This window comes from Columba livia, chromosome Z, assembly GCF_036013475.1.
Source record: "Columba livia isolate bColLiv1 breed racing homer chromosome Z, bColLiv1.pat.W.v2, whole genome shotgun sequence".
Taxonomy (NCBI): Eukaryota; Metazoa; Chordata; class Aves; order Columbiformes; family Columbidae; genus Columba; species Columba livia.
The window spans coordinates 10505077-10519888 of NC_088642.1; the positions used below are offsets into that span (position 1 = coordinate 10505077).

At 42.0% G+C, this 14812-nt stretch overlaps 1 protein-coding gene across 14 annotated transcripts in view; it reads left to right on the forward strand.

Annotated features, from left to right (window-relative positions):
- The window catches only part of LOC102097415 (protein unc-13 homolog B), a 222988-nt gene that overhangs the window by 185810 nt on the left and 22366 nt on the right, over nucleotides 1–14812 (forward strand). For 13 of the 14 annotated variants that reach the window (XM_065047131.1, XM_065047133.1, XM_065047136.1 and 10 more), the window contains 5 exons: nucleotides 304–381; nucleotides 1511–1588; nucleotides 8556–8644; nucleotides 11784–11936; nucleotides 13820–13943. In XM_065047131.1, coding sequence (XP_064903203.1) covers nucleotides 304–381; nucleotides 1511–1588; nucleotides 8556–8644; nucleotides 11784–11936; nucleotides 13820–13943 — 522 coding nt within the window. Of the gene's footprint in view, nucleotides 1–303; nucleotides 382–1510; nucleotides 1589–8196; nucleotides 8532–8555; nucleotides 8645–11783; nucleotides 11937–13819; nucleotides 13944–14812 lie in introns of those variants that run through there. The other variant, XM_065047132.1, reaches the window with a different exon arrangement.

Consider the following 14812-nt stretch of genomic DNA (forward strand, 5'->3'; position numbering starts at 1 on the left):
CCATTGACTACCACTCTCTGGCTTCTCTCCTTAAGCCAGTTTGCAACCCACCTCACTACTCTATTGTCCAGACCACACCTCCTCAACTTAGCTGTGAGGATGCTGTGGGAGACTGTGTCAAAGGCTTTACTGAAGTCAAGATAGACCACATCCACCGCTCTGCCATCATACATCCACATCCAGCTGTTTATCTTCCCTTAGTGGGATGCAAAACAGTATGATGGTTTTCTTTGGGTTTTATTGCCTGGAGTTCTCCTGGAGTGGCAGAGGACAGGTAACAGTGCTGACATCTTGTCTTTGCAGACTATTGGGAAGGTGCTAATGCAGTATGCCGACATCCTCTCCAAGAGCTTCCAGTCCTACTGTTCCAAGGAGAAACTGGTGAGTCATGCTGAGTTTCTTTTCTGCCCTGAAGAATCATGTAATTGTCCTCATAAGAACAGGTTACTTGCATTGCACCTGACCACGTCGATGGTGTAAATATTTTCAGTATTGTTTTTTGTCACCATTCCCACACTTTTCTGGACTGAATTCTGTCTTGGCCATAAAATAAAACTGGGCCTGAGGGTTATTTGCAGGGCCTGGGGACTGTCAGGTGCCCTTGAAATTAACTTTGACTCTGCCTGTCTAGGTCGTGTGTCACAGAGATGATTAAAAACAAATGCACAACAACAAGAAGCCCAGAACAATCAAAACCCTCCCACACACACAAAAAATTCCCCAACAACAACAAAACCACAAAACAAAAATCCTGAACAAAATGAAATGAAAAGAGCCTAAAACATGGGCACAAGTTGCTCTGTGGATCTGGTACTCAGCGGCGTTCTTGGTTTACTGTCGCCTCTATCTAATTAGCTTGCTATTTAATCCTGATTTAAGTAGGATTCTGTGTATTAAATAAAACATGTTCTTATGTTTTTGAACCCTGGGTCTGTCCCATGCTGGGTTTGCTGTCTCACACACCTGTGCTGGGGATGTAACTGTAGAGGGAAAAGTCTATTGCTCAGGCTGCCCTTGTCTGTTGCTCCCAAGCTTGGCCTGGCAGGACCCATTTGTGTTTCCGAACACAGCTTTGACTGGCGGTTCCCCTTCCGATCTGGGGGAATAGTATATCCTCACTTACAATAGTATATTGCAGCATTATGAGGCTGAAGGTGACGCAGCTTGGACACTGCAGGGCATGGCAGGAGCTTCAGGGAGTTGGGAATTGTCGTGTTGCTGATTTCTCGTCAGCTCATTCTCGGTTTGTAATAAAGCTGAAGAGGAAAATACAACAGCAGAGATCTCCCTGATCTGTGGTTCCTGGAACCAGCCATCCCATTTCAAGCTGGAGAAAGGAAATGGCTTGTCTTTTTTAGGTTTGAGTGCTGAAATCTGTGCATGCCCTACCTCCTATTGGACTCTCAGATCTGACAGTACTTGGGGAAGGGTGTGTAGGCACAGACTGTACCGCTGGTGAAAATCTGTTGACATCCTGAGCAGTAACAGACACCTGCTTTTGTCCCTTCAGCCCTGCATCCTGATGAATAACATCCAACAGCTGAGGGTGCAGCTAGAGAAGATGTTTGAAGCCATGGGTGGCAAAGAGGTAAGAGGGCTAAGAGACTGAGTATTACTCATTCCTGCTGCTCTATTACTAGGTTATGTGCATCATACTGGTCCTTGCAGACTGCAGTCATAAGGAGAGCCCCATGACACCAGGCACTATAAGAAGTGTGAGGGGGCAGCCATGCCTGAAGAATTTTCAAAAATATTCATTATAGGATGCAGTAGTGAATGTTTGAGGAACAGAACAGCATGAAGGAGGAAAGAGAAGGGTATGTTCCGTGCTTACATGGGCATGGCTGGTGGTTTCACAGCTCTGAAGACAGAGAGATAGGTCTAAGAACTGTTGACGTCAGGTCATTTTATATGGCATATAAATGTGGGACAGTACCTTTCGCATTAGATGCCCAACATCTAATATATTGCAGACATGCAAATAAGAGTAATGTACTCATGCTTTGTTGGACTCTCAGATGTGTCCATGGGTATATTATTAAATATCTTAGTTTTTGTTTGTTGCTCTGAGAGAACCATTTGTAGAGAAATAAGGTTTTTCCTACCCCAGATCCCTGTGTCTGTTCTGATATAATTTGTGTATCTGTTTTTTTTCCTCTTCTTTTTTTCATTGCTTTTCAAGATTCGGGAAGATGAAGAAAAGGCTCCTGATGCTGATGTTAGGAAAAAAATATGTCAAAGTCTAAGTGCATTTGCTGTTGTTGTGTTGTGGTAGAACCCATGCTGTGACCTGTATACCAAGAGGAAAGTCAGCTTTGCGGATGGGCACCTCAGATTTTGCCTGTACTCCTGTTTCAGATTTTTCTTGTGTTCAGTGGCAGAATTCTACGAAGTGGCGAAAGTCTCAACATGTAGATTTAATCTATGAGGCAAGGGTAACTACTGCCATTCTTTTGCATGTGATCTCAACAATCCTAATTTCTGACCTCTGTGTGAAGAACCAGAAGTACATGCTCCCAGCTCCAATAGCAGTGGTAGCTAAATGTTCATTTTTCAGGAAAAAATTAACTTGTGATGAAATGTTTAAAGTGGTTTATACATTTTTAACTCATGTGCACTTAATTTCCCTTAAGGAATCAATTTGGTACTTTTTTGCCATAGTGGTGTCCCCTAAGTAGGGTTTCCCTATATTTTGAGTTTAAAATACCAGCTGCAAATTGAAAATACTACCTGATAGTGTGTTAAATAGAGGAAGAAAAAAAATTATTAAGACTGTCAGGTACTTTTGCTAGGCCAGGCCTTTTATCTGAATTTTGCCCTTTAAAATATTCCTCAGGAGGTGTAGGTAAGGTAGAACAGGAGTGGTGGATCCACTATTTCCCCTGCTCTGTGGAATCAAAAGAAAAAAAGGAGTGGAACCCGAACTGTGAGCAATAAAACACATGGGAAGAAACCTGGTTAACACACTAGGAAGCTGTTTTTTGGAAGTGATCTTTTTCTTTTTTTTTTTTTAAATGCTGCTTCTCCACTTCATTAGACTGCCGCTGATCACCAGAAATAACTTGTGTTGTGTTAGGTGCTGCATTATTTGCTGTCCCCAGGGGTCTCCCCTTGGTGGCTATGTAGTACGTTGCTTCTTGAAACCTGCCAGGTGCTCTGTTTTGCTGCAGTAAATAAGGTCTTGTCCTAGTTTGAGTAATGCTTTTTCTGATGTAGATTGAACCTGGATAGCGAGTAACAACTGGTGAGACAACAGCTTTGAAAATAGAACATGTAGACAAACACGCTGCTGGAAGTGGATCTGTGGGGTTTATCCTCTCCTACAGGAAGGGCAGTTCTTACTTTGTGATAGATTTTATTTATATTCGTCTATACATTACAAAGTAGCTTGCACAAATGTAAACGTTGTCCTGACTTCTCTACCCAGAAAGGAACTGCTTCCCTGGGGAATAAGAAAGTAGCATAGTGGTGTGTCCTGGTCCTTTTGAACTGTTCACCTTTTTGTGTTCTCAAAGGTGTTGTTGAGAACTAAGTACCAAATACTCCGTTGTTCCTACGACAGGTATGTTAGATGTACCATGTGTGAAGCCAGAACATATAATGGCACAGTGTGGAACAGACACCCTTGCCCAGTGCTATTTCCTGAGGTTGAGCTCCTTGATATAGTGCCTTCCTTTATTTTTTATTCCAAATGAGGAACAATATCTTTACCTCCACTTTCCTTATTCTTTTTTCCAACTATAGTACTCAGAAGGCATAAAACAGAGCAAAAATTACCCTGCATCTCTGGGTTTGATGTGATGACATCGTGTGATCTGTGGACATTACTAGTCAGAACCAGTAAGGACAGCAGAGCTTTAGAGAGCTCTGTGTGGAGTGATTCTCCTGAGCCTGTGCTTGGGATCTCGAGACACATACGCACACACACACACTCATACAGATATATATATATATATATGTACACACATATATATACATACCAGAAGAAGTATCCTAAATGATTTTTAGGATTTGTAATTAATACTTTTGTTTCCCTTCTGAGATGTGTTGATCTAACAGGATGAGAACAGTTTCAGCGTGGTTCAGTAGCGTTCTCAGACTTTTCTGATTTAGATTTTGAAAAGGCAGTGGTCACGTACTGGCACTTAGCATTAAAGGCTTAATGAACACTGGAATCAGGGTGAATGCTGGACAGAAATTGGGTACATAAATACCTTTTGAAACCTCTAAACCTCTCATTCCTCTGAATCATCTCCATTACACCCACAGAAATGAGATTGTAATTTAGCTTTGTGCTAAAGTTGGCTATATAGATTCATTGCTAGTGTTTGCCTGAACTTGGCCCCATTAATTTAATTATTCATACATTATCGAATAAAACCTAATGTGACCTGTATTTTCTACGCACCTGTGCAGTTTGTCTGCAGATTTCAGCCTGCTCTGTCCCTGACACCAGAATAAGCCTTTCTCATTTTGCTTGAGAGAGATGACTTTCTGCAGGCCATTATTTTGTTTGGTTATGAACTCATGGCACTGAAATTAGAAGGTGCTGTGCTGCATTGCCCATTGCTGGAGTCTAGACATGGTGTAGGAGCTTAGTTTAAGCATTTCTGCACTTCTTTTTTTCCGAAGTCAAGCATGTGAGGTGAGTATCAGAGACAAGCATTGCCTAGGGAACCCAAAGAATTAGCTGCTGAGTAGCAGCAGATTGTCATCATACAATTTTCATGCTTTTGCTTTCAAGCTAATCTGTACAATTAATGCTTCAGGAAACTCTCCTCTTAAAGCTCAGCCAGGCTTAGTCCACATTTTAAATCCTAGGCTAGCCACCTGAATAACAAATTACAGGGCAGCTTAGAAATGGCCAAGACAGGAATTTTCTTAAAGAATTTGCAGTATCTACTGATGGCTTCTCTTCAGCATCCCACGTGCCGTTAGCTAAGGCTACCCTGGTATGTGAGAAGCGGGCGACTGTTTGGGTGTAGTGCTACAGATTGTTTACTCTTGAATCCTATAGGAAAGAGGGGTAATGCATCAAAGTTGAGTGCAGCTCCCTGAAGAGAGGCTGGATCTGTTGAGCTCCCAGCCTCACAGCCAGCTCTGCGGAGGCCAGCTCCCAGGTGCCAGCAGAGGCAGCAACTTCAAGCTGGAGCCAGACTAACTTGCTGAAAGCTAAAACAGGACAGCAGGACAAAAGTCTCTAGCTGCTGATATGTCAGATCAGACCTGATGATTTAATAGGTTCTCTGGCTTGAAGATGTGAATTTATTAATATCTTCAACCTTAAAGAAGGCAAGAGCTGTGTTTCTCCAGCTACAGAGGAGCCTTCCAGTTCTGGTCATTTGTACTTCACCACTGTATGTAGAAACCGAAGAAGAACTAATGACATCTCTTGGAAAACTTGGAAGCCCATCACAGCAAAGTCTCGGTCTCATGGGTTGCATTTCATCCATGAGAGTAGATCAACCTAAATTGAAGCTCATAGCACTATGCTATAAATGCCACCATTCAGATTAGCGGAGAACTTCAGATACCAGCCCCAAATCTGAAGTTGGATGAGATTTGGGGCGTGGATTCTCTGAAATGCCAAGTCCCAAATCTTTGCAGGAAACAAACAGGGCCCCACTTTCTTCCCTGAAATGTAAACAGGTGGTCACCTCTTCACATGAACCTCAGTTTTCTGTATTGCATATTCAGTCTCAACTGTAGGACGGTAGCCATGCCAGCCACTATTTCCACTGGAACTGGAGCATTTGCTTAGAGATCAGCAACCACCTCACTGTGGCTACTGTCAGTGATTGCACAGAGAGCTTTTCATTAGCTTTCTTCCTCTGAATCATCTCCAATACACGCATAGAATGGAGATTATAAGCTTGCTGAACTCTTGCTTCCAATAGGAGTGGTCTGGATGTGAGACATGGCAGTGACCCACCTGCCTAATACTGGTTTTTGCTTTACTAACCAGATTTCTCATGCATTTCCTGCTATCAGTGATAGCTGATGTGCTTAGAATTCCTTGGCTGAACAGCAACAGCAAAATGTAGGCTGTTTCATTTGTGGGCTGTTATCAGTGCTTCACCACATTGGCAAATAACAGTTTGCGGTTATACCACGTGCTACAGGGACTCAGGAGCCGATGTGTGATTTATATATGTGAAACAGTAGTACACACCTACTGGCACCATCCTGATGGACTTAAATCACACTCAAGTAATTCCACGAAATTGACTTGCACACCAAAGTTTGCAAATGCCTAAGCACTAACAATCAGTAATGTATCATCTGGACCCCTCCTTCCCTAGTAGCAGTTGCTCAGAAGAAAAGAGCCATTCTAGTGTGACAGAGGACTTGGTGAATACTGAACTGAAGTGCTTACCATCAGAGCTTTGCTTCCTGAGGGTGAGACTGGGCACCTCAGAGTTAAATCTGGGCAGCTGTTTAGCCAGTTGCACCCAGAGAGCTGTGAGCTTGTGTTCTGGAGGAGACAGAGTTAATCACTGCAGGTAATGGAGCTCGTCCCCTTGGCAAATCATTGCTCCAGATGTCCCTTCTGCCATTATGGGGCTGGCAACCAGCCTTTCTTCTGCTCCTGGGATGATCAGTTTGCAGTCAACAAGTACAATGGCAAGGGGAAGCTTAGAGGTAGTTGGTGAGCTCTCCATGTCACCTCACAGTAAAACAAGTCATCAGTTGCATGGTTCATGAGCAAGGATGATGTGTTGTTAATCCTGACCTCAAACATCCTGTAGACCACACATCTGGTAACTTATAAAGAAGCAGGAGTGAATAGTGAGGGACAGGTATCTTGTGCCAAATTCTTCTGGGTTTTGTTGTTTTTTGTTTTGTTTTGTGCTAAAACACAAAACATAAAAACACTTGAGGTGTTTTTATGAATCATGAACTGGTCCTACCTCAAATCTACTAGAAACGGCTAAAATCAGGGGGCTGTTCAATGCCATTAATTGTAGATAGCAAACCAGTCAGGTTGTGACTCATTGACCTTTTTACACAGCAGAAGGGAAGGATTAATGCAGGGGCAAGACAAACCACCACCAACAGATGCCAGTTTTGTTTCGTTATCTACAAGCCTGGATAGAACAACTGCTAGTTGGCATGACATTGGCTTCCTTCTGCCTTCACAGAGTGAGGGAGTTATAAAGGTTATAGGAAAACAAATTCACTTTATTAAAGGAAAAATAATCAGAGCTAGCGATGCTTGAAGTTATAAGGCTTAAGTAATCATAATTTGCTTCTTTTTGGTTTTTTTTTGTTCTGATCCAGGAGTTTCATTAGCACAGGCTCAGATGCCTAATAGAGTCAGTTTTCCATGCCAGCTTAGAACAGGAAAATGGACAGATCAGATTCCAAATCCCCTGTGGCTTGGTTTACTCTGACAGATGCTGAGGAATATGAAAAGGGCTTCAGCACTGAATATGAAAGTGGTAACTCCTGAAATGTTCAAATCCTGTATAGCTGCATGTATGGATATACCGTAAAAATCTAAACTGATTTTTAACCTCTGTACTGGCATCTGTCTCATTACGTTTGTAAATAGATCTCTTCCACAGAAGTAAGAGCTGAAGCTCTGAATGCCAAATGCAAACATTTCTGGAAGGTTTTTGATTTACAAGCAGCTTGCCTGTCTGCATACAAAGGCAGATCTGTTTTATGAGTTACTTTTTCAGAACAAATGATCCCAAAGCATTCAATGTGTATCGTTATGTATACACACAAGTAGGTTGCTCAGAATTGGCTCTTTTGAGACAGGAGGGACAACTACAGCTGGAATACGTGGTATTATTGAATGTAAAACAGGCAGTGTTAGGCTGATAATAATGAAGCAAACAATTTCTGACAGAATTCTCAAAGGTGTCCACAGCGTCCATGTAGTGCCTGGGGCACTTTTTTGTTTGTTTGTTTTGTGATGTCTGCTCTGAACAGCTGTATACAAAAAAGCTATTTGGCTCCACATGAGGGTAGAGCGACTTGTGCTTAATATCCATAGCTGGCATTATGCTTTCCAAAAGGGATAAGTGCACAACAGTTCAATATTGTGGATAGATTTGCAAATAGCTGGGGTCCAGTCTCGTGAGAGCAGTGGCTGGGTCAGGTGAAATAACATCTTTCCAGACCATGCATGAAATGCACAAGTAAATATTAATAAGACCGAGTCTGAAAAGCCTCTTCTCCTTCTAGACGCAGAAGAGTGAAATGACCCGTGAGCCCAAGGTAATGGACAGTGCTTTATGATTCTCAGCCTGCTTACTCTGCTGGCCACAGGGAGTTTGCATTCACTTTTCTTTTGCAACTTTGCAAATACCAGGAAGGGTATTGGAGCCTGGGGAAACCACTTGCTGCTGTTTAGGCAAATATCTGTTGATGATTTCCGAGCTTCTGCAACAGCAGCAGGCAGTGGAGGAGAACATCTAGCTGGCAGAGGCCAGTGGTGGTAGTTCACCTGCTTGCTAAGAGTGCCTCCGCAGTGAGGAAGAGCAACGTGAGGGGCAGCAGACTGCCCTCTGGGTTCAAGCTAAGTGCTCTTCTTTCATCCACAGTTGGATGCAGAAGCAAGTGACCATCTCAAAGAGCTCCAGGTGAAGCTGAACAATGTTTTGGATGAGCTGAGTGCTGTGTTTGGTAACAGGTGAGTATAACAAGGTCTCTGTCCTTGAAGCGTTCCTTTGTTTTGTCTAATCTCATTCAGTCAGGTTAAGAAAACCATGTCAGCTGCATTGTATTTTTCTTTTTGTCATAAATTCGTGGTCTTTCAAATACTGAGACTATCTAAAGAAGCGAGAAATGCTTTTGAAGTCTCTTTTCTATGTTGCTCTGCTTAGAAATGTAACATGGAGATCTCTCAACTGTGAAATATATTTGAATTATATAAAGTGATTTTTTTTCTGTAAGTAGTGCTTGTCAATAACAGAATTGCCTGCTCCTTTATTGCTTGGAAAGTGGTTTCCAGCTTAGCGTTTATGAAGTAATGTTCTTGTTTAAACACTTTGCTCTGAATGTATGAAACAGCTGACTGATTTCTGATTGTTAAGTGAATATTGGAATAAGAAGGAAACAGGTTTAGAATTTGAGATTGACTTGTTCCAATGTTGCAGTGAATGGTGTTTTCTAACATTTCAAGGGGAGGAGCTCTGTAAAGTATTGCCAGAGTAACTGATTAAGTTTTATTGCAAATCGTGTTATCATTTACCTGAGTATAAAAGTGTGCTCAACTTCATAATAATTTTGTAGTGAGCCATAAAAAGATGTCAGTTAAGCAAAATCTAGAAATACAGGGTTCCCCACTGATCTTCAAAAACACCCATTTCTCATAATAAATCCCATTCATTTAATGTTGTTCTTCATAACAAGATTAATGAAGGCATGAACTGTAGTACAGCTGAAATACGGGCATGGGGAATAAAGCAAATTCGTACCAACTTGGCCTCCTCCAGTCTACAGATTTGCAGTACTTAGGACCAAAAAATAATGGTAGGATTTGTCAGCGACTATTTGGATTTCAGCACAGACAGCTAAGTCGGGAGATAAGTGAGGAGTTCCCATTGCCAGTAACGGATGCTATAGCAAGAAATGGAGAGATTCAAACTGTAACTGAATTGAATCGATAAGGTTCATAATTAGATGGGGGATGAGAGAGGAATTATAATTAGGGGTTGAATTTTGTTATCTGAAACCTGTCTCCATGGTGTCACTGCTATAAGACAATTAAGGTACAATCTTGACATTTGCAAGTATAATTTAAAGAGCTTATTCAGTACCAGCATACGTACCAGGGAGTGTTTAGAGAGATGTGCCAGCAAGAGATTTAGGCAGTCAGACAGCTCAGATGCTTTGCTAATACTTTAACAGTAATAGGGAATGAAAAGCAGAGCTGCAGTCTACTGGATAAGCAGGATCTTCTGAAGGGTGTAAGTGTGGGAGATAAGACAAATATCTACAGTATTCTGTGCGGAGTCTGTAAACAGTTACTCCTACAACACTGTGCACACCTGACGCTGCAGATTTTAACTTTTCTTCATCTGTGTGAGATAATTGTGCCTGCTGGGAAAGCAGCAGGTGTCCGGAGAGCCTCACTACCTTTGTGCTGAGAGAGGATTATGTCTGGATGCGGAAGCATTTTCTGCTTTACAGCATATCATAGAGGAAAGGAGCCTTGAAAGGGTTTGTGCTTCACGGAAAGCTAGCTGCTGTTTTGTTCTTGGAGGCTGTAGGAGTGAAGGAGGGAATTCCTGCGGGAATTAGGGAGCAGAACGCCTCGTCTGACAGTATGGGTGATGTTGTCTTTTAACGTGCTGCTGCCAAGGGCTCCTGTTAAGCTGTACATCTAACAAGCTTCACTTTCAGGTGAACTTGTTGCCACAGTAACTGATTTACCATTTTTCATAATGGACGGCAATTTTGCATCATAATAACTTCTATCTTTTAAGGGATTCTGTTATTTTTCTTCCCCTGGCTACGGGTTTATAGCATCTTGAAGCAGGGTCCTGCAACTGATGCAGTATCTGGGAGGACTGTGGGGAGAGATTAGCCTGTAACAGACAGGGTCTGTCAACAGTACAGGAAATTCTTGGTACTGTTTCATTTGATGTGACTTATGTCTCCGGTTAAGCTGTCATTGTAGCCACAACTGACTGCTGCAATCCACTCTGCTAGAAATGGGGAAAGTGGAATTGGAGGCTGCATGTCGAAAGAGTTTTGGAATTGCTCTCTGGAATTGGAGGCAGGTTAGAAGTGAGGAAGAGGGACGGTGTGGCTGGAGGTGACAGCACAGGAGAGCAAAGAGGTGAGGGGGTGGAGATGGAAGGTGAGAGCTGTAGGGCAGAGGGTTTGTGTGTTGTCACCCAACCCATGGATGTCAGAGGTGGCTCACACAGCAGAAGTTCAGGCCACTTATGCAGATATAAAGCTGACTTCCAAACTTGTGCTCCTGCTCTTAAATCTTTACCCTGGCTCCTAACACTGGCTTCTCTTCTGGTTTCAAACCTGTGTGCCATTAGTGGATAGCTAAATGTCACTTGTAATGCCTGTTGTTAGTAACTGTTCTTTTAAATGTCAAAGCATTTTCCTTTATTCGCTGAATTGATGTGTTGACAGCTCTGCTGATCTATTCATCATTTTTAACCATTGTATTATTTCATTTTGAACTTCCACTTAGCAGTAAGAGTTGGAACAGTAACTGTGCTCTAATGGTTTGCATGTCACTTCATTACAGTGACACTGCTCATTTCGCAGCTGAGCCCCACATCCCATTTTGATATAGCATGGACTGTACGGCAGTGGGCTGGTTTCAGCCTGCCTTCAGGCTCTTTCTGTTGTTCTGCTGGATCATAACCACATCACTACTGGTGGACCCCTGGATGCTCAGAGTTGTACATTCATTGTGCCATTGCTCCATGCTCTGTCCCAGCCTTTGTGGCGTAACACCCTGTGTAGAAAGCAAAGATACAGCGGGGTGCTTTGAGCTAAGAATAACAGTGCTTCTTGACATCAGAAAATGATAGTTTATTTTTGCAAGCAGAATGGATTCCTCTCAAATGTGATTGTGTTGTGTTCAGAGGTGGTAGGCTGTCTGCGAATGATGGGCATAAGGAACTGGATAGCGTGCCCCTTGGCAACAAATACAGTGAGGAAATGAGCAGCAATTTTTAGAGTGGAAGGGCAAGTAATGGAGTACATGGTTTATGGACTTGCAGTATTTTATCTTATGTACTGGAGTTGGGATTTCTGCCACTCGTAATCTTGGTTTTGCCTCTCTCCTGTCTGTTTAGCTTTCAGACTCGTATTGATGAGTGTGTCAAGCAAATGTCTGATATCCTGTGTCAAGTGAAAGGAACAGGAAATGTTGCTGCTAATGCCAGAAACACAGTCGCACAAGATGCAGATAATGTCCTGAGGCCGTTGATGGATTTCCTGGATGGAAAGTAAGCAAGTGTTCAAATATAAGTTACATGTACAATGTATTGGATTGAGAACAGGATGGGGGAAGGTTCTTGAGATGTCCAGCCTCTGAATTCGCAGGAAGAGTTAATGGCTTTTCTTCCCGTATCTGCCCCTCTCTCAAGCCATGGATCACCTCTGCAGCTTTCATTCAGTGCCTGAGCACACTCTGTTCATTCTCGCTGTGGCAATTACAGCAAAACACGCTGCTGATCAGTTAATGGGAAATACTGAAATTCTAAATTTACTGACTATGGGGTTTTTCCTATACAAATCATACTGTATCCAGTGGTATTGCAAACCATACTTGATTCATACACTATTCAGTATTCCAGTCATGTTAAGCATGTGTATTCTAGTCATACCTGGTGCTGTTCTGACTAGGAAATAAGCTTCTGAGCTATGAGAGGTACGTAAGCTTGATCCATTGCTTTAATTAACTATTACCATTGACACCGTGCAGCATGATTCAGCTGTACAGGGACTTTTTGTGGCTGTGCATAATTCTCATCAGCTAAACCTAGATCTACAGAGAGAAATAGTTTTTAATCATTGTAGAAGTTTAAATTCTTGTTGATGCACGGCAGTTGTTTATTTTGAAAGGGGTGTCCAGTTATTTTCCTAATAGATGGTACAAGAGACGTGAAGCTTTGCAAGTTTAAAATACAGGTTTTTTTCCTACACTTTGTATTGATTGTCCCATCTTTCCTTTGAGTCACCGTGTAGTGAGTAACTCTCTGTGACAGTCACTGCATGTAGGAGCCCCCTCATTTGAGCATTTTCCATTGCATGCCTTCATGAATCCTGAGAAGCTACCTTCCTTTGTGTTTCTGGGAACTTAGTGTGCTACAGGCTTTTCATCCAGCTGTGGAGCAAGTAATTTTGCTTATGATTATCATTATCAGAGCCTGGATTAGTTTCTTTCCTCCTTTACAGAAGGAAAGTATTTTTCAGTGCTTCCTACCTCCTACACTCATCAGTCTTGTCCCTGTTGAGTTTTGTTCATTTACTGTCTAACCAGCTGTGGGAAGAGGGGGATTCTGGAAGAAGATGTTACACAGTGTAGTAGAATCAGCCATCACCTGTGCACTGCTACTGGCTGCACAGTTCCTGTTTTGTAGCTCTCCAAGTCTGATCAGTAAATGCCAAAATACAACAATCATTTCAAATAAAAATCCTAACCTTTGTGGCCTTTTGGGTAGCCTTTGCAGTAATAAAGGGGGCATAAATAGGGAGATAAAGCAGAACATCTTGATGTAAAGTGGAATAAGTGTGTGGCAGCTGGTTGATGGTGAATGCCATTGCTACAAAATAAGGAAAAGTCCCAGAAATGCTTTGGATTGGTTACAGAGATGGAAGATTTAGAAACTTCAGAAGCTGTGCAGGAACTTCTGCATAAACATCTGGGGAGTATAAATTTAGGTATTCAACAAAAATCATTATAATAACCCCTTCAAGTTTAAAACCTATTATTCTATATTTGTTTGCAGTTTTTTCTTATATGCTCTGCAAACCCAGTACATCAGGAAGTATCTTCTTAAAGGGAACCAATTCAATAATACCTGCTCTTATTTGGACTATTCCCAACCACCATAACTTTGTGATTCCTTCTGTAACCCACAGGTCAATAAATAGAAATGGCTGAGATCAGAAATGTCAATAATCCATTTTGGCCAAATGTCTTTAGTGCTAGAACTCCAAGGGTGAAGACAAACTGTACTTTATGAAAAGGAAAGACTTTTACCTTTAAAGCAATTGTTATGATAAACTGCTTTGGATGGACCACTGATTCTGCCGTACACATCCCTTTTTTCCCTGCAAATTCCATTTGTTGAACTTACTCAGTTCTTGCTCTCTCTCCCTGCAGTCTGACACTGTTTGCAACTGTGTGTGAAAAGACGGTGTTGAAACGGGTGCTGAAGGAGCTCTGGAGGGTGGTAATGAACACCATGGAGAAGCTGATTGTGCTGCCTCCTCTTACAGACCATACGGTAAAACATTTTCTCCTTCCTGACTCATAGCAGAAAGTGTTGCCATTGCCTATGTAATTAATTGTCTTGAAATAATGAGTCATCTGTCCAGGTAAGTTTACCTGCACGTAGCCTGCTTGAGGATGGAAAAATATGTCTGTAACCTAGTAAAGTCAGAGAACAGGTCTATTTATAGTGGGGTTGCAAGATACAGAGCATACTCTAGGAATAAAAAGTCAAAATCCGTGATCCAAAAGGAATTGCCATCAAGTATATCAAATCTCATTGATTAGGGATTTGCCATCCTTCAAAGCTGTATATGTGGGATTGTCGAGCAGTTAGTGTTGTCTTAATGGCATTAGATCAACACCTTTTGCCTAATTATTTTCATCTATTAGTCAAGTGTTTCTCTGTATAGATGTGGTTAATTTGGGCTTGTTTTTTAATGGCACCACCCCCCATTTTACTCCCCAGAAGGTTTTAACATCAGTATGGGCTCCATGATTTCTGTATCTCTGATGTTGGGAAGCTGGAAGCGTATCCAGATAGTTTTTCTTCAAAGGCAGTCTTTTATATAATTGTTCAGCTGTGTGGATGTGCTGGATGAACATTTGTCACGCATGTAGTGACGTTTTTAACAATGGAAGATGAATCTCTTCCCCAGTTCTGAGATACCACAGAAACTGATAAAATGTTATTCACACACACCCAGCTGCTGGGGAAGTTGACACTCAGCTGGAGGCAGTGTGAAGTTTGGGCTATAACCTCATTATTTGGAGGTGATCCAGAACTACTTTTCGTCTCTGTGTTTGAATAAACTTGTGGTCTGTGGCTAATTTATGCTGATTGTTTTTCCCATTAGTGGGTAGAACAGTAGCGGTTTTCACTGT